General features: G+C 42.0%; 1 protein-coding gene across 1 annotated transcript; it reads left to right on the top strand.

Annotated features, from left to right (window-relative positions):
* The first annotated feature begins 56 nt into the window (after nucleotides 1-56).
* Nucleotides 57-26,282, top strand: NUDCD1 (NudC domain containing 1). Its single transcript, XM_064154154.1, has 10 exons — nucleotides 57-251; nucleotides 8,252-8,406; nucleotides 8,724-8,909; nucleotides 10,087-10,270; nucleotides 10,471-10,656; nucleotides 11,217-11,424; nucleotides 16,589-16,733; nucleotides 20,172-20,297; nucleotides 22,027-22,186; nucleotides 25,987-26,282. The coding sequence occupies exons 1-10, from the start codon at nucleotides 134-136 to the stop codon at nucleotides 26,277-26,279; spliced, it is 1,761 nt and encodes a 586-aa protein (XP_064010224.1). The 5' UTR covers nucleotides 57-133; the 3' UTR covers nucleotides 26,280-26,282.

Below are 26,282 nucleotides of genomic sequence, written 5' to 3'. Positions count from 1 at the left end.
TACCATTCCCAGCATGCCTGCCGCTGCCGGGCGCTAGCGCGGCCTTTCCCGTGGTGCTGCGCAGCGGCTCCCGCGCGTCGCCCCGGGGCCGCCGAGTTGCGGCGCTCCCCCAAGTTTTACCCCGTGCCGCGGCATGGCCGACGCCGCCCACTGCTCCCTGCGAGCCAAGCGCCTGCTCTTGGACCCCAAGTTCGAGGGATACAAGCTGTCCTTGGAGCCACTGGCCTGCTACCAGCTGGGGCTCGATGCGGGTGAGAAGCGGGAGTGGGTCCGCCGGGGGTCCGCGTCTCAGACGGCTCCGTGGTGGACAGCGGAGAGGGTGCTGAATCGGTTCGCGGGTGTTTCTGCCCTCTTGCAGCGTTCCGCGGCCTCGTTAGCCGCCCTCGGTGTAAGCGTGCCCTGAGCTGGGGAAAGCACGGCCCTCCTGCCCGGGAGGCCTGCGCGCCTGTCCGGAGTGGGGAACGACGGGCGGAGACTCGGCCTTGCGTCTCCTGTTTTCTCGTTAGAGTTGGCTGTAAGGTGCCCCGTCCTCCTGTCGCATGTATTCCTCGGTAGAATCATAGAATCAACCCGGTTGGAAGAGACCTCCGAGATCATCCAGCCCAACCTAGCACCCAGCCCTAGCCAGTCAACCAGACCATGGCACTAAGTGCCTCATCCAGTCTTCTCTTGAACACCTCCAGGGAAGGTGCCTCCACCACCTCCCTGGGCAGCCCATTCCAATGGGCTGGTCGCTGGCTATTGTCCAATCACGGCCTTAGAACTGCCCGCCCCTACGCGTTTGAACCTAGTTTATAGATCAGTATGAAAACCTGTGTGTGAAGAGGAGGCTCAGGGGTGACCTTATTGCTGTCTACAGCTACCTTAAGGGTGGTTGTGGCCAGGGGGAGGTTGCTCTCTTCTCTCAGGTGGCCAGCACCAGAACGACAGGACACAGCCTCAGGCTGCACCAGGGGAGATTTAGGCTGGAGGTGAGGAGAAAGTTCTTCACTGAGAGAGTCATTGGACACTGGAATGGGCTGCCCGGGGAGGTGGTGGAGTCGCCATCCCTGGAGCTGTTCAAGGCAGGATTGGACGTGGCACTTGGTGCCATGGTCTGGCCTTGAGCTCTGTGGTAAAGGGTTGGACTTGAGGATCTGTGAGGTCTCTTCCAACCCTGATGATACTGTGATACTGTGAAATCTGGTCTTGGCTTGTGCACTCCTGGCAAAGCCATCTCAATGTGCACCTGAGTGGGATGTAGTGCATGCAGTTTGGACAAGTACATCAGGAATTAGCATCTTCTGCTTTCCAACACGTTTGTCACCAGATTGAAAGTATGAGAAACCTGATGAAGAACTTAGTAGCTTCTGAGTTATCAAATTAATAGTAGTTACTGATCAAAGGGTGGATTTGTTTCCTTAGAGTGGGAGTGAGTGGAAGTCCAATGGGATCATAGGATGTCAGGGGCTGGAAAGGACCTCAAAAGCTCATACAGTCCAACCCCCCTGCCAGAGCATCATCACCTAGACCAGACGACACAGGAACACTTCTAGGTGGGTTTTGAATATCTCTCCAGAGAAGGAGACTCCACAACCCCCCTGGGCATCCTGTTCCAGTGTTCTGTCACCCTCACAGGAAAAAAAAATCCTTGTCATGTTTACATGAAACTTACTGTGCCTCAGCTTCGTTGCCCCTTGTCCTGTCATTGAGCATCACCCAGCAGAGCCTGGCTCTAGCCTCCTGGCACCCACCCTGCACATCTTTATAAACATTGATGAGGTCACCTCCCAGTCTCCTCCAAGCTAAAGAGCCCCAGAACTAGACAAAATGTTTAGGAACAAAGTCAGCATGACTTTGTGGTAGTAGAATCTGATAGGTGAATGTAGAATAGCTGTTGTTTGATTTTCTGGAATCTGTTTTGGGAGTGCTTGTCTCAAATGACCTGGGATTTGAACTTCTGCTGGTGTGGCATCCCAGGGTTTATGTAGTAAAATGAACCTGTGCAATTTAGAGTACTTGGAATATGTGACAATAAGATGAGTATTATTTCTGTCTGAGTTAGCTGTAGTTGAAGTGTTTATGCAGCAGTATTACAAACCTTGATGAAGTATTAATCTTCATCAGTATTTTCACCAACACTTTTGATGCTAGCCCTAAATTAAAAAGACCAATGAAAATTTGACACATGGAGTCCATGCAGCCTTTGACTCCTGAAGCAGGTGGATAGCAGTGCCTGGTATTGTGGGGTAACTGAGAATCAGAATTGTTTTATTTGGGAAAGACCTGTAAGATCATCAAGTCCAACCATCAGACTAAGACCACCATGGCCATTAAACCATGTCCCAAAGTGCCATATCCACACACATTTTGAACACCTCCATGGATGGTGACACCACCACTTCCCTGGGCAACCTATTCCAATGCCATGTCCCTCAGGACCGTGCCTACATGGCTCTTAGCAACTTGGCAGTTGTGCTTCTGTGAGCTATAATGGATCATTATGTAGCATATAGTATCCTGTTCTAGTTTGCCTTTAACTGTCAAACCGTGGTTGCCTGGAATCTAAAACTAGCTTGCTTTATTTATTTATTAGCTCTGTGGCACTCATTCTGGTAATGTGTTTTAACTACTACTGAGTCCCTCACAGTTAAACCTTTAATTCCAAACTCTTCGTCCTAAGCTTTGTGTATTTTTCTCCTTATTTTCCTTAGTTTGTTTCCATAACTTCTTTTCAAATGTTTCCCTTGCATTTGATTGCTTCCTTCTTTTAGATCTCTCAGATGTTGTTTGGAAAGAACTTCTCAGTACTGTTACTTCTGCCCAGATTTAATCTCAACAGAGCCCAAAGCAGTGATTGTGGGGCCAATCCTTGTCTCCAACAAGGAACATGTCTGAGAGGCACATTTTTAAAGGAACAATAATCTTACTCTTGACTTCACTGATCAGATGTCATTTGATTTCTTTTTTTCTGAAGGCTTGGAATCTGTTCAACTGTGAATATCCCTTGTGCCTTTCTGCTCTGTCTTACCTCTTTGGCAGAACTATTGTACATATGATGTAGTATATGCTTTTCCATACAGCAACTGCTGAAAGGCATAGGAAATACTCACTCATATATGGAGCTCCTGTTGGAAGCCAGGAGAATATGCTGAGAATTCATTCCTTTGATCACATGCATTTTTGGTTTATCACTTCACTCTCTTTATTTATTTATTTATTTATTTAATATAGTGTTAATCTGTGCTTCAGTGAAAAATAGTTGCCCATTAGTAATTCTATGTGGAGAACGTGGCAAATGACACTGATACATTTCAAATAGAGCTGCACTTGCATTTCCATTTGAAAAATGAAACCTAGGAAAAGAATCTTTAATATATGGGAAATACTAAGAAACTGTGAATATTCAGATATTTACAGCTTTAGTTCCTACTCTAGGTTTAGGTATCATAGAATCAACCAGGTTGGAAGAGTCCTCCAAGATCATCCAGGCCAAGCCAATCAACCAGACCATAGCACTAAGTGCCTCATCCAGGCTTTTCTTGAACACCTCCGGGGGTGGAGACTCCACCACTTCCCTGAGCAGCCCATTCCAATGCAAATCACTCTCTCTGCCAACAACTTCCTCCTAACATCCAGCCTAGATCTCCTCTGACACAACTTGAGACTTTGTCCCCTTGTTCTGTTGCTGATTGTCTGGCAGAAGAGATCAACCCCCACCTGGCTACGGCCTCTCTTCAGGTAGTTGCAGACAGCAATGAGGTCACCCCTGAGCCTTCTCTTCTCCAGGACTGAAGATGCTGGACTCTGAACCAGATCATTTCACCCTGGTCCAAATCATCAATAACGATATTGAACAGGACACAGTATCATACATGTGTATCTGTTTCTGTGTTGTACTTTTAATCTCTTGACAAAGAAAATGCACATTCTGCTTTGGATCTGTTATACAAAATGGTTCTTGTAGGTGGCACAAGTCAGCTTGTAAGCCAAGGCATTCATATAGTGATACTTTCACAAATACCTTGCTAGTTGTTGGATTTTCCTTGTGTTGTTTTTTTTTGTTGTTGTTGAATTTAGTGTGTGACAGATCCTGTTTATTTTTCACACTTGTGCAAGTAACTTGATCAGGCAGACATACTTCATTACATGGTCTGTCAGCCCATGCTTGTTTTCAGTAAGCTATGCCTTTATTAACCAGTAAATTATTGTGCTTAGTCTATTAACACACTTACAACGTGCAGTAGAATAAACAAGCCTTGTACTTTTAGTCAACAACAGCCCTGTGGTGGTTCTGCCATTTACAATAACACCACAGTTATTAATATTAAAAGAAAAATAATTAATGCAGAGATGGAAGGATCTTTGAATGCTGATACTAGAAAATAAATCAATGTAAACTCTTCCACTAACAGACAAGTGTATATGAAATGCTAAATTGCTTCCACTGGGTGGCATTGCAAAACAAAGTATGGCATACAAGCATATACCATTAGATACCCTAAAGTAATATGTTAGTGTAATTATTTTCCAGTATTGTTTAGGTGTATTCAATAAAACATCTCAAAATCAAGGGTGATCCTCACCTTTTTTTCTCTGCCTTTCCCTCCCCCCCCCGGCTCAGTTTCCTTTATAGTGTTTGATGGTAGCTGTAAGACTTCACTGTCCATTTAAAGTAGAAATCTCTTGACAGTATTCTTTATTAGAGGAGAATTGAAAGTTCTTTTGTCAGTGCAGAGTAATAATTACAATGAAATCGAGTTAGGTTAGGGATGTCTTATTCCTGTTGCTTTGTAATTGGTGCTTTTGCATTTAAATAATGGCTTAGTTATGTTTGAACTAGTTTAGTTCTTTTTTAAGTATGGAGGTGGATATAAATGGAGTTCTAGCAAAGTGTCATAGTTTTCTTGCTACTAGTCTGAAATATCCTACCTAACTAGAGTTGTTGGGATATGATATTGAAAGTTGAGATTTAATGTATACACTCTGTATATTTACTCTCTGGTGTGACAGATGGTGTTCCTGAGTAATATGGATTTATTTATCACAAAATTGAAGGAGACCATGTATCATCCTGTTAAACAGCTGTCATTAACTATCTCTTTGTTAATTGAGCCCCAAAAGCTGAAGCTACAGAATGTCTGACTCTTAAATAATCGAAACAACAAAATCCTTAAAGATTCAAATAAAAAATCCCCAAACTATTCGATGGAATAAGGTGATGACTTGAGCAAAGGATTTAATCTTTTCCTTTTATATTATCTTTTTTTCTGAATTTGCTTTGTTGAAAATCTTAATTTCTTCTATGTTCTTTTTTTTTTTGCACTCAGCTATTGATTGGTTTTCTTCTCATTTTTCCAAGCATGGAAAGAAAACTTGAACCTGGAAGACTATAGAAAGGAAGGAATAAACTTCATCCTATTGTAAAATCTGTAAAATACCATATGGTGTGTGATAGTAGGTGGCATTTGTGTGCAGGTTTCACTTGATCACAGAATGAGTTTCATTTAATCAGAGGGCAGATAATCAGAGGGATGGAGCACCTCATTTGCCATTGGAATGGGCTGCCCAGGGAGGTGGTGGAGTCACCATCCCTGGGGGTGTTCAAGAAAAGACTGGATGAGGCACTTAGTGCCATGGTCTAGTTGACTGGCTAGGGCTGGGTGCTAGGTTGGACTGGATGATCTTGGAGGGCTCTTCCAACCTGGTTGATTCTATGATTCTATGATCTGTGAAGACAGGCTGAAAGAATTGGGGCTGTTCAACCTGGGGAAGAGTAGGCTCCAGGGAGACCTTAGAGTTATGTTTCAGTATCTGAAGGGAACTGAGGAAGAACTGTTTAGAATGTCCTGTAGCAACAGGACAAGGGGCAATGGGTTTGAAACTGGAGCAGGCTGGGTTTAGGCTGGACACAAGGAAGAAAGTCTCTACAATCAGAGTGGTAAAATACTGGAACAGGTTGCCCGGAGATGTGGTTGAGGCCTCATCTCAACATTCAAGATCAGACTAAATGTGGCCCTGTGTAGCCTGATCTTATTGGAGGTGTCCCTGCTACTGCATGATGATCTTTGAGGGTCTCTTCCAACCCCGTGCAATCTGTGAACCTGTAATCAGGGAGGGAATTGTTTCTCCAATTACCTCTTGGCAGAGAGGTGTATATACAGGATGCATTCTGCAAGCAGTTGATAGTTTTATATGAAATGTTTCATGACAGTACAGAGCACAATTGTTCATTTTTCTGGTTTTATATGACCAGCAAATTGTATAGCTTCTGACTTCACCAAGAATTATACTTTGCAGTTGTGTGAGGGATTTGGATCTCCTGTTCCAGACCTCTTATTTTTCAAGGCTTGTCAGGACTATGGTCTGAAAAAAATCAAGAACAGAGAATTTATTAATGTGCTTCCAGCTTGTGATGGTTTGAGTGTTCCCCACACACACACTCTTTAGAAATCACCCAGACTAGACTCAGTCAGCTCTGGAAATACGAATGAAGCTTCTATTTACAGCTAGCACAATATACAAGCAGATATTTTCAGTATATACAGTTATAGGCAGCAATATACAAGGTAAAAGGTAATACAGAAACACAACAGCCCTCCCAGAAACCTGAGTCCCCAGGAGGGGCTTTCTACCACTCCTTCACCTTCCCCCTACCCCTCTCTACCTTACCCCAGTCCCAAGGAAGAATGGAGATTTGGCCAGGGGGTTAGGAAGCAAAGTGAATTAGTCCAAAATGGAGAGTGAGCTTAGAGAGTAAGATGCAGCTCAGCCAGCAGCCCAAGTGAGAGTGGTTATCTATGTTTTTATTTCTTATTCATATACATCTCAGCAAGCCTATGAGTGAAGTAGACATCACCACAGTTTTCCTTTCACAGCCTGTAATCTAATTCTTCTCACCAAAACATTCTAGCTAGCTTCAAACTAGCACACAGCTTACTACAGTGCAGTCAACTAACCAGTAGTGTACTGTTCCATGAATTTTCTTGAAAGGTTATATATTTGCTGTAGGAAGCATCTAGCTTGGACTGTTTTCACTACTTGCAGGTGTTTTAGTTACAAATCTGACAGTAGAAACACGTTTAGGAGGGTAGGGAGGGAGAAGCAGAGTAAGAAAATTTTATAAGAGTTTTAGGAAGCATGAAATGTACTTGGTTTCACTGGAAATAATTATCCTGGCTTATATTTGGGTTTCTCTTTTATTGTCTACAGAATATTCACATCATCTCATGTTGGAAAAATGTCTGTGTGATAAAGCTTGGTCGTAAAAACAATTTTAAGACCCATTTTCACAACAGATCCTTCTGGTTTCTTTTACAGTGTAATTTACTGTAAAAAAAATCTAATTAAAATAGAAATTGGAATGGGGAGCAATCTTTTCAATTATGACAGGTGTGTTTTCTTGCCACTCTTTTGTTGATGCTCTAGCTTTTTTTGAAAGGCCATGGCATGGGAAACAATAATTTATTCTTTGCTGAGGTACAGTAAATCCTTCCTTTGTGGTGAATATGAATAATGATTTGGACTGAGTGGAATTAATACTGTTGGTTTGCAAATAGCAGCAGTGATTAGGAAACTAATTGCTAATTATACTGTTGTTTTGCAAGCATTTTGTGTAGTATGACTGAATTTTTTTATTAATCAGGTGGTATCATCTTGCATAGTTTCCTGTAGCCAGGATCTCCAGTGGGGTCAGTTCTGAGCCATTTAGCATCTCTAATTCATGACATTGTGATGCCTTTTGCAGTGGCAGTGATTACACTGGCCACTGGCAAGGTTGGACGTGGCACTTGGTGCCATGGTCTAGCCTTGAGCTCTGTGGTAAAGGGTTGGACTTGATGATCTGTGAGGTCTCTTCCAACCTTGGTGATACTGTGATACTGTGATACACTGCAAAAGGAACTACTTTGCACTAATTGATGTTCTGTGGAATAAAATAAACTACTGTTTCTTCAGCAAGTTTTAAGGAGATACTAAAGAAAAGCCTAAGAAATCATAAGATGAAGACTGCTTCACAGAGTTGTGAATGGTCCTTTGGAGGGTGCATGGAAGTGAAATGCTGGAAATTGTTTCTGAGCAGACAAGAAAGAGGAAGCTGAAAAAGTACCAAATGAATTGTTGTTGTAAGAAGGATTAGCCTTGAGGTGCTGACTATGGACTAAGGATGGAATAATTATTTTTACATTATTTACTTGAATTTTAAGTTATTACATGATAAATAAATATTAAAGTGGATGTTTTTATGCTGTTTGCTTATTGTTTTTTCCCCTAGCTGTAGCAGAAGTGAAGCTTCGTGATGATCAATATACCCTTGACCACATGCGTGCTTTTGGCATGTATAATTATCTGCACCTTGATTCCTGGTACCAGGATAATGTTTACTATGTTGATCAGTTTGGAAGAGTTATGAATCTATCAGTGACTCTGGTAAGAATAAACCTTTTTCAGAAAATACTAAATTTGAAAAGGCAAGGGCTAAATAAGGCAGAAAAAATGACAAGTATGGGAAATATCCAATGTCCCATGTCTCATTTAATATATTTTGCTAAGTAGAAACCAACTCAGTGAAATTCCACCACCTCTTCCACATGATTGGCAATAATGCTTCCTACCCCCTTTTTTTCCCAAATATGCTCAAAGAAACTGCTGGAATTTCTACTGAGATTTGTTATTCTTAATTTGTCTTCAGTGCTAAAGTTGGTAAATGCATCATAAAGTCTTAGTGTGTGATTATTTGTTTATAGGACACTGCACTACAAAAACCCAGAGAAGTTTTCAGGCTACCTACTGACTTAACAGCTTATGATGATCGTCTTTGTGCCTCAATACACTTCTCATCTTCCACGTGGGTTACCCTTTCTGATGGCACAGGAAGACTCTACTTAATTAAATCAGGCAAGCGTGGAAACAGTGCACCTGAAAAGTGGGAGGTAAGTCTTGCCATAGCATACTTAAAATTGTACATCTACCAAATAATTATTATTTTTGCCTTGCTATGTAGTTTCTAGCATTAAAGCTTTCAGCTCTGGGTACCAAATGCTAAATGTCTCAAGCTACAAGATGTGCAGCCCTTCTCTGTGCAATTCCTTTATGTTTACAGTGGGGCTTTTTAGCCTTCCAGTATGATGGTAATATATACATACTCTCCCTACCCAGACTTTGTAGAGAAGGAAAGTTGAATTGCTCTGTAAAGACAGTACCAGATAAAGCAAAACCTCTCCCTTCATTGCTGACTGATGATTAAACAGAGTCAGTGATGCACTGGACTTTTTCTTGTTTGTGCATGACAAGATTAGGGTTGTTTAACCTGGAGAAGAGGAGGCTCAGGGCAGACCTCATTGCTGTCTACAACTACCTGAAGGGAGGCTGTAGCCAGGTGGGGTTGGGCTCTTCTGCCAGACAACCAGCAACAGAACAAAGGGACACAGTCTCAAGGTGTGCCAGGAGAGGTCTAGGCTGGATGTTAGGAGGAAGTTGTTGACAGAGAGAGTGATTGGCATTGGAATGGGCTGCCCAGGGAGGTGGTGGAGTCACCATCCCTGGAGATGTTCAAGGAAAGCCTGGATGAGGCACTTAATGCCATGGTTTGATTGGCTCAGGCTGGGTGCTAGGTTGGACTGGATGATCTTGGAAGACTCTTCCAACCTGGTTGATTCTATGATTTGTGAAGAGTTTTGGGAGGCTGGGGTGTCTAGAGAAGCAGTGAGGGCCTTGGTGAAATGCCTGCATTTTTATCTTGAGTGCGAGACTATTTTCCCCAGTTGAAAGGCTGTGTTTATGCATCCTGTTCCATTTGGCAGTCCTTGTATCTCTGCTTATTGTAGTAGTAAACAAACATAATGCAAATGGATTTGTGAATCTTTATGCTTCATTTAATGATTTTATAAAATAGACAATGATAACTGAAAGCATTTCAGAACTGTGGGTTGATAGCCAAGGAAGGAGGTACCAGAACTATGATGTTCATGGGCTTATATTGACAGAGAGGTTTGGGGAGAGCAAACTTTGACTGGTTTGCCACTCACTGAAGCCTATCACTGTTTTCTCAAGAAGAGTAAGACTTCCAGTTTCAACTGATTGACTCTTTCCTAAATTTTTGTCTTCTAGATCATGTTTAATGAAGAACTAGGAAGCCCATTTATTATAGCACACAGTGTTTCCTTTGTAAAATCTGGTGTGCATTCAGTAGCTGTGCTGCTGCTTAGGGTGGAAAAAGATGAACTGGACACAAAAGGAAGTGGATTTCACATTACCTTGGAGTGGCTTACAATTGGAGAGATAAGCAAAGAGGGTGAGTGGTAGATTAATTTAAGGGCTGCATATTTAACAAACTCGTTGGGGAAAAAGAAGACACATTCCTTTTGAAACTATGGTACTGTGATTTAATTGGTAGGACTGTTTAATATTCTAAATGTAATGAGATTCTCATGTAATAGTTTGTCTTCTAACAAAATAGTACAGTTAAGATTAAAAAAAATGTTTGTTTTGTAGGTGATCCTAGATATGAAATCTTTAAAAGGAGAATTTTACAAGGGAAATCAGTCCCCCATTATGCAGCAATAGAGCCCAGTGGGGATGGTCTAATGATTGTTTCTTACAAACCATTCCAATTTATGCATGATGAAGAAGACAAATCAGAAGAAAATGATGATGCAAAAACAACGACTGAAAAGAAAGGTAAGATTTATGTGGCAGATTATTATAGGCTGCTCTCTTTTGGCTTAGAAAATAGCCTGTCAGTTTAACATCTATTTTGGAACTGTAGCAATAAATGTCTTAATATCTATCTTCCAGATATTTTTGTACTCTTTAAGAACAGGTTGGCTGCTTTTGGTTTGTTTTCAGTCTGGTAACTTGCATTGTGTAATAACACATGAGTAACTTGTTTAGATTAAAGAATTTTGCTGTCCTAAGGCAAAAGTTTATGAATTTTTAAATGCTACAATAAACTTAGGGTAATAGGTAAGGCCTATTGTATAACTCTATCAGCATATTTGAATATACATATGAATATAAATTGCTTTCCACACAAGGGACACAGATGACCTTGATTGCTAAAAAAAAAAAGGTTTCTTCATTTTATAATCAGAATATATTTTATATGAATTGTTCAGAGCAAAAACTAATTCTCCCTCTTCCTCAAACCTCTGCTCAATATCTCCCAGCACTGCACACTGTGGAATCCAGGAGAGTATTTGTAATCTAGTTTGTGTTTTCTTGCATGCTTCCAATTGCAGACCCTCTCTATTACTGGCAACAGACTGAAGATGATATAACAATAACAGTTCAGATTCCTCAAGACATCACTAAGGAAGACATAAAAATATGCTTTTCCCCTGATCACATCTGTGTCACACTGAAGGACCAACCTCCTTTGATGGAAGGGAAGCTCTATTCATCTGTGGACCATGAAAGCTGCACGTGGATAATTAGAGAGGACAAAAGGTGCTGTACATTTTAGTGTTCCTATTGATATGAACTGATTTCAAAGTGTCTACTGTAACAGACTTTGGGCCTGTCTGGGATCTCATTTAAAGCTACTGCCTCCTTACAGGAACCTGTCTCTGCTGCTAAAGAGTTCATTGACTTTGGCAATGCTGTCTCACAATGCTATTTCTCTAGCCCATTGTGAAAGTAATCCCCTCCTCTTAGAGTTACTTGCTTGTAAGCTACATGACTAGCTGTTTTCTACAATATAGAAGAGCATATATATATATATATATATAACTGTACTGATGACTGTACCTTTTAGCAGACCAGAGCTTGTTGTACTGAGCTGTTAAGTGTACATTGTGCACACAGTGATGCTCAAAGTTAAATTCTTCACACTATTGTTCTTATGTTGTGAGTTGCCTTTTCAAAGCAGTATTTGGTGACACCAGCTGTTAGAGACTACCCCATGCATGTCTGTATGACTACTTCATTTTTTTTTCAATCTCCTGAGGATAGTTTTGCCTGTTTGATTCTAGTTGAGTAGGTAAATTGTTAAATTATTTTCATAAAAACAGTGCACCACACAGTTAGGAAACTTTCTTGGTAAATTCAGTGAGGAAATTCAGTCATATTTTGAAGTACTAAAGAAAAACTTTATTTTTTTACCAACTAGCCAGGGGGAAAATGGAACAAACAAACAACAACAAACAAACACAAGTATTAAAATGTTAAACGTAGCTTTGTAAGCAGAGTTCTTTTGGCAGTTGTCTAGTTTATATACACTTCCTGGGCTGAGCCACTTATTCATGCTCCCCATGCTAGTCTGACTGAGTGATATTCACTCTTCCAGTGAACTCAAGGAGAAACATTTACAACACCAGTTGATCCACTCAGATGCTGATAGCTGTTTATCTAAAAGAAAGGCTACCCTTTGTGTTCAAATATGGTCAGCTTCTTCCCGTTACTCCCTGAGCTTTATGGGCACATTTTCTTTGCCCATCTCCCACCAGTGATCACAGAATCATACAATCAGAGTTGGAAGGGACTAGAAGGATCATCTAGTTCCAACCCCCCTGCCATGGGCAGGGGCACTCTACCCTAGAACAGGTTGCCCACAGCCTCAGCCAGCCTGGCCTTAAACACCTCCAGGCATGGGGACTCAACCACCTCCAGGCTCTCACCACTCTCATGCTGAACAACTTCCTCCTCAAGTCCAGTCTGAGTCTCCCCATCCTGAATCTCCCCATCTCCAGCTTTGCTCCATTCCCACTAGTCCTGTCACTCCCTGATAGACTAAAAAGTCCCTCTCTAGATTTTTTGTAGGCTCCCTTCAGATCCTGGAAGGCCACAAGAAGGTCACCTGGGAGCCTTCACTTCTCCAGACTGAACAGCCCCAACTCTTTCAGTCTGTCCTCATAGCAGAGGTGCTCCAGCCCTCTGATTATCTTCCTGGCCCTTTCATTGTAGAGGTGATCTTCATTGTAGAGGTTTGTTTAGTAAGTCACATTCCTTTCCTAAGGGTTTAGTCTATCACAAGCTCTGTGATACCTAACACGGCTACCAGACTGGACACACCTTGTATTGTTTTTGATGTAAAGACAGAACTATAGGCTAATTCCTAAACCAAAGGAATTATTGGAACATTAGCTAAAGTATGGGGAAAAAGGATACAAGCTGATGGTGGAGAGGGAGTTCAAGGAGATGAGTCAGTAAGTTTCATCATTCAGGTGTGGTTCCTGATGGAAGTTGTCATGGATCTTCCAGTAAATGTAAGAAAAGCAGTAGGGTCTGCCAGTATATCTTACATATTTGGACATTTACTGCTTTTGCTCTCTCCTAGGCTAAAGTAATGAGGCACTGTTTCTTGAAACAAGCAGGTTTGGTTAAATGGTTGCTTAAAGAGTAATTTCCCTATATGGTGTCATCACGTGTAAACCTATCAGAAGGAAGGAATTGTTTCTGTGGAAATAGAGGTATTTCCTTTAAATAAACATTAATATTTCTCACTAGGGAAGATTTGCAATTACTCTGTGATCCAGGACATCATTTTAGCAAAATACAAACTTGCTTGTATCACTAAGCATATTTCTTTATTATCTTAATCAAAACCAAATCTAACTCAGATCTCCATACAAGCTACTGCAACGAAAATTAACTGTCACAGCCAAAGCCAGTACATAGGTATAACTAAAACACTTAACTCTGTTCACTAAGTGTAAGCATCAGTAATTCTTTTGTTGAAGAAAAATCCTTCCTTTAAATTCCTGATGTGTTAATGGCAGCAGTGTACCTCCTGGATATGGGACTGAGGTGAAGGCAATGCATTAATCGTGTCCATTTCCAAGGCATTTTGGAGTATCTTCTGTTTGATTGGACTCTTGCTTTTCTAATACCAATTATTAGCATCCAAAAGATACTTCCATCTGAAAATTACAGAGATCAGTGCCAGGTAACAGTGTTTGCCACTTGCATTGCAGTTGCTTTTGCTTTTCCATAAACTAAACTTACTACTGAAAAATGTGAAGAGTTCTTAGCTGCTACATTTTTGAGCTTTCTTTGATTAGTAGGTACCAAATACTTACTCTGAGCAAAACTGCACTGTGGTCGAAGAGATTCTCAGTGAGCTAGCAGCATAAAAGTGTTCTTACAATCCTGTTTGATTACTAAATGCATAGTGCTGAAGTTAATTTCTTCTGAAGAGGAATTATCCCTTTGAGCATGCCTATTTCTTGGAAATCTTGGTTTTGATTCCAGGAATTCCTGGAAAATGTTAGTAGTATAGATTTGTTTTAGCTTCTGCTCCTTGTTGGGGTTGGTTGGGGTTTTCTTCTTCTCATTTTGGTATAGATCTATTACTGTTTTCACCCTATAGCTATGCAGAATGCTATAAAGTTAGTCATAGGAAAATTGCACTTTATTTTTTTACCAGGTACAGCCATAGAGCAGAGTAAATGGTTTTATTGATCCCTTGCACTTCTCAGTATCTAATACCTGTTTAATGAGAGTGTATGCACTGCAATTTTTTGTCTCAGACCCCCAATTCAAGAAGTTATTTCTGTGTATGTGAAACTTACTGATATGACAACAAACCTGTTTGAATCTGTTCACATCCTTGGGTCCAGTGCTAGTTTGAAGCTAGCTGGAATATTTTGGTGATAAGAATGAGATTATAGGCTGTGAAAATGAAACAGTGGTGATGGCAACTGCACTCATAGGCTTTGCTGAGATGTATAAAAACAAGAATATAAATATAGATGTGGGAGTTGCTCTCTGGCTATGGCTGCCTGCACTTTTCTCCCTAACCTGCTGTCTAACTAACCCTTCTGCTTTCTAACTCTCCTGGCCAATTCACCAAACTCACCTTGAGCGTAAAGCAAAGTCTGGGATAAGGTAGAGGGTTGGAAGGGAGGTGGAAGGGTGGTTGGGAGCCCCTCCTGGGGACTCAGGTTTCTGGGAGGGCTGTTGTGTTTCTGTATTGCCTTTTTGACTTGTCTGTTTCTGTCTATAGCTGCATTATATTGTAAATACCTGCCTGGATATTGTGCTAAGCTGTAAATATGAAGCTTCATTCCTTAATTTCCAGCTGGGATGAGTCTAGTCTGGGTGATTTTCATAAGAGTGGGGGGTTGGGAACACCCAAACCATCACAGGTCCCCATTAGACACTTTTAATCCACAATTTCTCTGAAAGGTTTGGAGATACGCAGACTTTACTCCTATAAACCTGAAGCATCATGCAGTAAGTGTGGAGAATACCTCTTTGTTCCAAGGGTAATGTTCTCAACCATCATATTCTGGAAAGTATGGCAATTTAAGGAGGCATTTTGAGAAGACTCAGTGAAAAATAGACTTTATATTAACCATAATTTTCTGACACTAAGACAGAGTTTCCCATAGGAAAAAAAAAAGGGGGGGGGGGAAGTGATTGCAGTTTTGAAGCACAACTTGTAAATACATACATTTTCACTATTGGCACCCAAGGGGCTTAGCAGCCCATGGGATGAGTACCCAGTGGGCTCAGCCCCCCATGGGCTCAGCCATGGAAACTGGGGAGCAGAGTGTCTATGCTGAAGGCACTGTATCTCACAATAGCTTTGCATGTTGCTTTGCATGCAATGTGTGTGACAGCAGTTATTCTTACCATTCTGATGGTTTAAAATACAAAGTGAATAAAGTTAGGGTGGAGATAATACTGACTTCTGGTTGCTTGTACAGGCTTAGAATCATAGAATCAACCAGGTTGGAAGAGACCTCCAAGATCATCCAGTCCAACCTAGCACCCAGCCCTAGCCAGTCAACCAGACCATGGCACTAAGTGCCTCATCCAGGCTTTGCTTCAACACCTCCAGGGATGGTGCCTCCACCACCTCCCTGAGCAGCCCATTCCAATGCCAATCACTCTCTCTGCCAACAACTTCCTCCTAACATCCAGCCTAGACCTACCCTGGCACAACTTGAGACTGTGTCCCCTTGTTCTATTGCTCGTTGCCTGGGAGAAGAGACCACCCCCCACCTGGCTACAATGCCCCTTCAGGTAGTTGTAGACAGAAATGAGCTCTGCCCTGAGCCTCCTCTTCTGCAGGCTGCACACCCCCAGCTCCCTCAGCCTCTCCTCATAGGGTTTGTGTTCCAGGCCCCTCACCAGCTTTGTTGCCCTTCTCTGGACATGTTCCAGCACCTCAACATCTCTCTTGAATTGAGGAGCCCAGAACTGGACACAGTACTCAAGATGTGGCCTGACCAGTGCTGAGTACAGGGGCAGAATAACCTCCCTTGTCCTGCTGGCCACACTGCTCCTGAGCCAGCCCAGGATGCCATTGGCTCTCTTGGCCACCTGGGCACACTGCTGGCTCATCTTCAGCTCCTATCTATCAGTACCCCCAGGTCCCTTTCCTCCTGGCTGCTCTCCAGCCACTCTGATCACACTTCCATGGATCTATTTGTCTTTCTTCTGAGTGTTTTAAGACTCACATGTCCTTGGTCTGTTTTTCTTTAGAATATTTTCTGTTAGAATAATTTCATTTAGCATGCTAATAATTCCTGTTATGTGTTTTTCCTGATTAATTCCATTTGAAGAGCAGAAAATGCTCAAGTCTCCATTTGGAGCTTTCTGATTAATCTGAGAAATGGATGCAGTGTTTTCATGTACTGCTTTTTGTCTTCTGGTTACATTTTAGCTTGGAGATTTCTCTAATTAAGAAAAATGAGGGACCTCGGTGGCCAGAGCTAATAGTTGGTGACACAAGAGGAGAATTTGTTATGGACCCTTCCCAATGCTCTGAAATAGCTGAAAGCTTGATGCATCTTACTTCTGATGTAATGGTAAGGAGGGGAAAATAAACCATTTAAACTAATTGTGCATTTGCTTCTTGTCTCTTCTGGATGTCCAAATTTGCATTTCCTTGACACAGCTCAGCAATTCAGAATCCTAACTACATTCATTTGTAACTGAAACTGTTCACACAATCATGGCACTGGAGTTGTGAATACCCTTTGAGCAGTAATATCATCTTCATGGGGAGACTGAATTTAGCTTACATGACGGCTTCAGTGCACCAAAAAAGGAAATCTGATTTAACATCAAGATGTATTTTCTTATAAAGCAGTTGATTTAAGTCATTTTGAAGGATATCTGTTTCTTCCTTATCGATGCTTATCAACTGCATCCAGTTCTGGAGCCTCCATTACAAGAAGTATGTGGAGATGCTGGAGTGAGTCCAGAGAAGGGCCAGGAGGATGCTCAGAGGGCTGCAGCAGCTCTGCTGTGAGCACAGACTGAAAGAGTTGGGGCTGTGCAGGCTGGAGCAGAGGAGGCTCCCAGGTGACCTTCTTGTGGCCTTCCAGGATCTGAAGGGGGCCTACAAAAAATGCTAGGGAGGGACTTTTTAGGCAATGAAGAAGTGAGAGGACTGGGGAGAATGGAGCAAAGCTGGAGGTGGGGAGATTCAGAGTGGAGGTGAGGCGGAAGTTGTTGAGCCTGAGAGTGGTGAGAGGCTGGAATGGGTTGCCCAGGAAGGTGGTTGAGGCCCCATGGCTGGAGGTGTTTAAGGCCAGACTGGCTGAGGCTGTGGGCAGCCTGATCTAGGGTAGGATGTCCCTGCCCATGGCAGGGGTGTTGGAACTCGGTGATCCTTGTGGTCCCTTCCAGCCCTGACTGGTTCTGTGATTCTAATTGGTTAGCAACATTTCTATACTGTCTTCCTGTGGAAACTGTAGTCACCATTTACACTCAGCATCTAAAAGCCATGTTTAAAAGGAAAGTTTATGAAAACATAACCATGACTCAAACTTTCTGGCATTGTTTTTATGCAAAGAGTCTGCTTAAAACAAAATGTAGATTTTAACTACTGTTTTCTTGATACTTCCTTTTCTGGTTCAATTAGGAAATGGCATCTCATCTAGAATGTTTGAAATACAACTCACTCTTGGTCTTGATATATTAGATCTGGATGATTACTTTCTTAATATGGCTCAAAAGTGTTGTTAAAATAATCTTTGTAGTGAATCTTTTGACTGTAGTTAGGAGTTTCAGCTTTATTTTGTAACTCAGATACTGAGCTTGAAATGATGATTATCAGATTGTTTTGGCTTTGTCACAGCTTTTCAGCTTGTGTGCAGCAGTAGACATGAAAAAATCTTCTCTTAGGTAACCTTTCATTTAAATAAATTGTAGATATTTTGTTATGCTGCTCCTTCAGCTGCATATGTGTAATAAAGGCATGGATTCTTTAAGGTCATCTCAATTACTTACAGCAATGATGCTTACCTGGAAGGTTGCTTTTAACAGCCACCTCATGAAACACTAAACTAGAGGTCATCAAGAAGGCTTGGTAGAGGAGAAATGAAAACCAGAGCCTAGCCTCTGAAGAAGCAGATGCTGTTTTAAATCTTGTGCATTGGCCTCTAGCACATTAATTATCTTCATTTCTCTTATTTGTAATCTCTTCATGTTTCTTTGAGCTTAAATTGTCTTAGCAGTTGAAAAACAAACAAAAAAGTGCTCTTCTCCTGCAGTTTGTGGACTGAACTAAAATCCAACTCTTTAATACAGGCTGACATGAATAATGAGCACTGGAACTCAAGAAGTCCTCCCTGTCAGATGAATTGAACCAGTGTTCTATCTTATCTTTCTGTATACATTCTGTTTGGCCTCACCTTTCAGCTTATATTAGTTGTTAAAATGGGTGTATTTTTTTCTGCAAGAATCAACATTGATTCATACTTAATGAGGAAGTACATATTTGTGCCTTCTATCAAATGAAGCTCCCTTTTAATTATCTTTAAATTAGTTCTTTAAATATATCACAAAGAAAATAAAACTTGGCTGCAAAATCATCCAACAAAGATGTTGTTAGCATGCAGTAGTGTTATTTCTTGCTCTAAGGTTAGTAGTAAAAGTGATGTTTCTTTCCTGATTTGTGGGGCATGTGACATGCAACCTGGTTGATTCTATGATTCTATGATCTACATGTGTTTTTTCTTACTTTTAATACATGGAAACATGCATAGCAACACCTAAATAGCTGCTAACTAAGCAAAATCAGCTTACAAAACTATTTCATCTCTTTATCACTAGTATATCGAGTGGCAATCTGAAAGAAGCTTGCACTGATGTAAATAGAAATCATAGAAATCATAGAATCAACCAGGTTGGAAGAGACCTCCAAGATCATCCAGTCCAACCTAGCACCCAGCCCTAACCAATCAACTAGACCATGGCACTAAGTGCCTCATCCAGTCTTTTCTTGAAGACCCCCAGGGATGGTGCCTCCACCACCTCCCTGGGCAGCCCATTCCAATGGGAAATCACTCTCTCTGTGAAGAACTTCTTCCTAATATCCTGAGTAGTTTTCAGGGGTATATACTTCTACTACTTAGAGCAGAGGCATTTATGTCCATGTTTTAGTGGCTTACATACTTGCCTTAAACTGAAATGTGTTTTCTTGTACTCTTACTATCCTCCATGACAGAAATGGCTTTATTCATTTTGAATAAGTATATAATGGTTTGGTCATTAAGTTTGTAAAGATATACAAATAATGGGCTGCCCAGGGAGATGGTGGAGTCACTGTCTCTGGAGGTGTTCAAGACTGGAAGAGGCATTTAGTGCCATAGTCTAGATGACTGGATAGGGCTGGGTGCTAGATTGGACTGGATGATCTTGGAGGTCTCTTCCAACCTGGTTGATTCTGTGATTATATATGTATATATATATATATATATATAAGAGGAAGCTGGGGTTGTTTAGCCTGGAGAAGAGGAGGGTCAGGGGTGACCTCATTACTGTCTACAACTACCTGAAGGGAGGTTGTAGCCAGGTGGGGTTGGGCTCTTCTGCCAGGCAAGCAGCAACAGAACAAGGAGACACAGTCTCAGGTTATGCCAGGGGAAGCATAGGCTGGATGTTAGGAGGAAGCTGTTGCCAGAGAGAGTGATTGGCATTGGAATGGGCTGCCCAGGGAGGTGGTGGAGTCACCATCCCTGGAGGTGTTGAAGCAAAGCCTGGATGAGGCACTCAGTGCCATGGTCTAGTTGACTGGACAGGGCTGGGTGCTAGGTTGGACTGGATGATCTTGAAGGTCTCTTCCAACCTGGTTGATTCTATGATTCTATACATGTATGATATATATGTGTGTGTATGCATATGTCATATAGATATTATATATCTATTATTGATACATATAAATATATTTTTATATATAAATTATATATATATGAAAGCTCAGATTCTCAGTGTAATTAATTGTCTTTCTATTTCAGAATCCAAACCCTGAAAAGGAAAACCCCCCTTGTAATGCTCAAGAATTAGAAGAATGTGATGCTTTTCTAGAAGACAGTGCAAGCCTGTGCAGATTTGATGGTGATACCTTAAAAGTCACTCATGTAGTAAGTCCTGCAAAGTACTGCAGAAATTCTTCTAATTTTTTTTTTATGATATGAAGTTGAATTTAACTATCAGAACAAAAATCTTCTCAAACTCTTGAAATGATATAAATTTCATTCATAATATAAAATCACAGTAGCAGCAGAAGTTATCTACCAGTATATATATTCTCCAATGTCATTTTAATGTAACAACAGGACTTCTTTAATTCTTATTTGAAATATTTATATATCTACTTCCACAGCTGAGCCTTTTGCAAAAGCAAACTTATGGCAGGATAATTATAGGACCTTTTTGGGTAGCCTGGTAGAAAGTTGACACTTTTTACTAGGGAAGTGAAGGATAGATTACTTCATGATATTTAATTGTCAGTCACACTTGAAATAGTAGATTGTAAACAGAATGCTTCCACAGGAGGCTTGATTTAGGCTGTGAGCAACCTTGACTAACATGATGTTAGGCCACATCTGGAGTGCTGTGTCCAGTTCTGGCCTCCTTAATTCAGGAGAGATGCTGAGATACTGGAATGTGTCCAGAAAAGGGCAGCAAGGCTGGTGAGAGGCCTCGAGCACAGCCCTGTGAGGAGAGGCTGAGGGAGCTGGGGGTGTGCAGCCTGCAGAAGAGGAGGCTCAGGGCAGAGCTCATTGCTGTCTACAGCTACCTAAAAGGAGGTTGTAGCCAGGTGGGGGTTATTCTCTTCTCCCAAGCAACCAGCAACAGAAGAAGGGGACACAGTCCCAAGTTGTGCTGGGGGAGGTCTAGGCTGGATGTTGGAAGTTGTTGGCAGAGAGAGTGATTGGCATTGGAATGGGCTGCCCAGGGAGGTGGTAGAGTTGCTGTCTCTGGAGGTGTTCAAGCAAAGCCTGGATGAGGCACTTAGTGCCATGGTCTGGTTGATTGGCTAGGGCTGGGTGCTAGGTTGGACTGGATGAGCTTGGAGGTCTCTTCCAACCTGGTTGATTGTATGATTCTGTGGTGTAAGAACTTGATCTGGTTCATTGACTAAAACAGGAAACAGAGCAATCTGTGAAAGCATCACAGGTTGACTTGCCTTGGGTTTTTTTTGAGTTTTGTTTGGGTTTTGTGGGTTTATTGTCATTCTGGGTATTATTTTTTCCAAAATGCTTCTACTAAACTTATAATAAACATTGATGTTGCTCCTTATCTACCTTGTGTCACACAAAGTGCATAGAGGGTAACCTGTGTTGTACAGAAAATGTCATAGTTACAGGATGGCATTGTGGATCAGTTCATAATTTCCCCATTTCCTCAGAAAAGCTCTAGAAGTCCTAAGTCTGTGTCTTGCAGACTTGGTTCATGTTCTGTATATATACATAAGTGTGTACTTAAAATGTATCCAGATACATCTATGCATGCCTGTTCTTGAATCTGTGCTGCCAAAGCAAACCAGGTTGATTTTAAAGGCCAACAAACACCAGAAACAAACTAGCCTGTTTTGTGGATGCAGTGTGGCAGGTAACATTTGTCTCACTGGCTTGTGTAGTGAACATACTGTTTCCCTAAATATTATCCCAAGAAACATAATTGCATCTGCTTGAAATGTATTAGCTCCCTGTAGCATATTGAGTTGTGGATCAGTGGGGTGCAGCATAATGTATTCAGACATTTTAGCAACTAAGAAACATGAAGCTGTTGATCACCTTCACTTTGGCAGTATGTGTGACAGAATGTTCTGCCTCAGTGTTTTGTATTTCTTTCTTCTCTTTTCAGATTCACCTGGGAAGCAACCAGTATCTTTTTTCAGTTGTTGTGGATCCCAGAGAAATGCCATGCTTCTGCCTGAGGCACGATGTCGATGCTCTTCTCTGGCAGCCCCACTCTGACCAGCCAGAGAACATGTGGGAACACGTTGCAACTTTTAATGCTTTAGGTAGGAAATGGATTTCTGTGTCTCTTTCCTCAGTCTGAGACCTTTCTACTTTTCCTACCTGTTGATCTCTAATTGTTAGCCACAAATCTGCCTTCTGGAACGTGTTGTAGGTCACTACCAGTTAGCAAGGGATACCACATGGACTCCACACGATTCAGTGTGAATCCCACCAGAGACCTTGCTAGGCTGGATGGCTGGGCAGAGGCCAATGGGATGAGATTGAACAAGGCCAAGTGCAGGATTCTGCACTTTGGCCACAACAACCCCAAGCAGCACTACAGGCTGGGGACAGAGTGGCTGAGAGCAGCCAGGAAGAAAGGGACCTGGGGGTACTGGTGGATAGTAGGCTGAAGATGAGGCAGCAGTGTGCCCAGGTGGCCAAGAGAGCCAATGGCCTGAATCAGGAGCAGTGTGGCCAGCAGGACAAGGGAGGTTATTCTTCCCCTGGACTCAGCACTGCTCAGGCCACACCTTGAGTGCTGTGTCCAGTTCTGGGCTCCTCAATTCAAGAGAGGTGCTGAGGTGCTGGAAGGTGTCCAGAGAAGGACAACAAGGCTGGTGAGGGGCCTGGAACACAAACCCTATGAGGAGAGGCTGAGGGAGCTGGGGGTGTGCAGCCTGGAGAAGAGAAGGCTCAGGGGTGACCTCATTGCTGTCTACAACTACCTGAAGGGACATTGTAGCCAGGTGGGGGTTGGTCTCTTCTCCCAGGCAACCAGCAACAGAAGAAGGGGACACAGTCTCAAGGTGTGGCAGAGAAGGTCTAGGCTGGATGTTAGGAGGAAGTTGTTGGCAGAGAGAGTGATTGGCATTGGAATGGGCTGCCCAGGGAGGTGGTGGAGTCACTGTCCCCAGAGGTGTTCAAGCAAAGCCTGGATGAGGCATTTAGTGCCATGGTCTGGTTGACTGGCTAGGGCTGGGTTCTAGGTTGGGCTGGATGATCTTGGAGGTCTCTTCCAACCTGTTTGATTCTATGATTCTATGATTCTATTGTTTGTTCTGACTCCATTTATATAGTCTTGAGCATAGAGCACACACCTACATATTAGCATAATCTAGGCAAGAACAGCCCAGTCTTTTACATACATCATGCCTTGTTTTTCTCATTAACCAGCTGTCCACCATCTCTCCTCTCTGGTGGGAGGCATCCTGAAGCCAGGGAACCAAGGTTGAAATGCTCAGTCTGCTTATTATTTTTCCTTCTCACATTACATTCCCACACTTAATCACGTGTTAATTGAAAGGTGCTATTACTCTTTTCATAGCAGCATGATAGCTTAATTTTAGAAATACTGGAACATAAGAAAGGAAGTGTTTATGCCTTGGAAGGAAAAGAAACCTTTACAGACCTTATATAGGATACAGGCACATGACTACACATTAAAAAGGAGAATTTCTTGGATAGATGAGCTGCAGTTAAAAGCTGAAAACCACAAATCGCTACCTCAGCACTCACACTGAAACAGCTGCAGTTCATGTGACATGTCTGGGTGTATATATGCTTATGTCTGGGTGTTTATATGCTTGTGGTGAGATATTTCCAGAAATGACTTCTAGTTTTTTCCAGTCTCATTGTTACAAGTCTGTAGAATTGTACATAACTGTTTCTTCTGTATGAGCTGGGAGCATCAAATTCTGCTGGTCCATAGAAGGTATGAGCTAGGAGCATCAAATTCTGCTGGTCCATAGAAGGTATGAGCTAGGAGCATCAAATTCTGCTGGTCCATAGAAGGTATGAGCTAGGAGCATCAAATTCTGCTGGTCCATAAAAGGTCCATAGAAGGTATAAGCTAGGAGCATCAAATGAGGCTGGTCCATAGAAGGTATGAGCTAGGAGCATCAAATTCTGCTGGTCCATAGATGGTACATAAAAGGTTTGAGCTAGGAGCATCAAATGGGGCTGGTCCATAGAAGGTATGAGCTAGGAGCATCAAAGTCTGCTAGTCCACAGAAGGTCCACAGAAGGTCCACAGAAGGTCCATAGAAGGTATAAGCTAGGAGCATCAAATTCTGCTGGTCCATAGAAGGTACATAAAAGGTTTGAGCTAGGAGCATCAAATGAGGCTGGCCCATAGAAGGTATGAGCTAGGAGCATCAAATGAGGCTGGCCCATAGAAGGTATGAGCTAGGAGCATCAAATTCTGCTGGTCCATAGATGGTACATAGAAGGTTTGAGCTAGGAGCATCAAATGAGGCTGGTCCATAGATGGTACATAGAAGGTTTGAGCTAGGAGCATCAAATGAGGCTGGCCCATAGAAAGTATGAGCTAGGAGCATCAAATTCTGCTGGTCCACAGAAGGTAAAAATGAAGCTAGAAGAAATACTTTGTATGTGGATTTAAGATATGGAACCCTCTGCCACAACTCTTCGTGACAGGAAGAATCAATTTAGAGTGGAACTGTGCCAGCTCAGGCCCAGGAAGCCTCTAACTCTTCTGAAATTACAGATTGACAGAAAAGCCAAAAATAAGATTATGAAAGAATGTTAAGAATAGTTACTGCTGTATTTCTTGCAGTCAGGTTTAAGAATTTGGTTTTGCCCACTGTTAAGAGCAGCATTCCAAAGCTCACAATCAAGAAGTACAAGAATAATGTGGATGCAAGCCTAAGAACTGCCATATCAGATCAAATAAGGTGATTTGTGTTAGCCCAGTGTTGTCCCTATCAAGTAAGAAACAGCTGAACTTGTTTTCATATACCTCAGTCTAGTCCAGAATTTACTACTTCTGTGACAGCTGTAGTCTTTATATTCTCTAAGTGTTCTCTAGTCCCATTCCTGGTATTTTAACTACAGCCTGGTATTTTAACTTCAGATCAAGCATCCTAACAAATCCTCTAACAAAAGGGATTAATTTCACACTTTGTTCTTTGTTTACTCATTTCAAATTTCATTATGCTGGGAAAAAAAGTGGATGAGGATTAAGATTTTTATTCAAATTACTCTTAGCTTCAAGTTTCTCAGTTGACTCTGTGGTACTCTTTTAAGGATGTTTCTGTTGTTTTGGAAATAACAGGAAAGAAATTATGATGTCTTTGAGCTTTTTTGTACCTAGGAGGCTAAAGCACAATATTTTTCCTCTGCTGCTCTCCTCTTATTTTGTGCTACTACTTTCATAGAATCATGGAATCACCAAGGTTGGAAGGGACCTCTAAAGGTTAGCTAGTCCAGCCCAGCTGCACTGAGCAGGGACATCCTCAGCTAGATCAGAAGACAGTGTGAGAGAGTTGGAGCTGTTCAGTTTGGAGAGAAGGCTCCTTATATTGTGGTCTTCCAGCATCTGAAGGGGGCCTACAAGAAAGCTGGTGAGGGACATTTTAGGATGTCAGGTAGTGATAGGACTAGGAGAGGATGGAGCAAAACTAGAAGTGAATAGACTCAAATTGGATGTTAGGAAGAAGTGCTTCACCATGGTGAGACACTGGAACAAGTTGCCCAGGGAGGTGCTGGAAGCCCCATCCCTGGAAGTTTTTAAGGCCAACCAACGAGAAGAAACCACAGCAAAGACCCTCAAGGCGTGAAAATGAGCAGTTAAACTATGCTGGTACTGTTACAGGTTAGCTCTCTGCTCCTAGTAGAACAGGGGAAAGAAATGGGTTGAGCTCCTTGGTAAGTTAGAGTCATCTTTCCTGATTGTGTTCCCTCCCAACTTCTTGTATTTCCTCAGCTGTACTGGGGGTTTACAGAAGTGGAAAACCAGAAGGCCATGACAACGTGCAAGCATGTTGTTTTTTCAAGCTGTGTTTTGCTGTTGAGAGCAGTATGTTACTTATACTTACTATTTTGTTTTGGGGCTATGCAGGTTATGTCCAAGCATCAAAGCAAGACAAGAAGTTCATGGCTTGTGCTCCAGATTACTCCTACGCTGCCCTTTGTGAGTGCTTGCGACGCATTTTCATCTATCGCCAGCCGACTCCTCTGTCCACGGTTCTGTACAACAGGAAGGAAGGAAGACAAGTGGGACAGGTTGCTAAGCAGCTAGTGACAACCCTGGAAGCCAATGATCCTATCTTAGGCTTTCAGGCTACAAGTGAGAGATTATTTGTTCTCACAACAAAAACCTTGTTTTTAATAAAGGTGAACTCTGGAAATTAATTA

This window comes from Pogoniulus pusillus, chromosome 14, assembly GCF_015220805.1.
Source record: "Pogoniulus pusillus isolate bPogPus1 chromosome 14, bPogPus1.pri, whole genome shotgun sequence".
Taxonomy (NCBI): Eukaryota; Metazoa; Chordata; class Aves; order Piciformes; family Lybiidae; genus Pogoniulus; species Pogoniulus pusillus.
Note: the sequence above shows the minus strand (reverse complement) of the source record. Positions and strands in the feature narration are given on the sequence as shown.

Coding starts and splice junctions, on each gene's coding strand:
- NUDCD1 (XM_064154154.1), top strand. CDS start 134: ATGGCCGACGCCGCCCACTGCTCCCTGCGAGCCAAGCGCCTGCTCTTG. Junction 8,910..10,086: donor GTGCACCTGAAAAGTGGGAG/GTAAGTCTTGCC, acceptor TTTGTCTTCTAG/ATCATGTTTAATGAAGAACT. Junction 10,271..10,470: donor TGGAGAGATAAGCAAAGAGG/GTGAGTGGTAGA, acceptor TTTGTTTTGTAG/GTGATCCTAGATATGAAATC.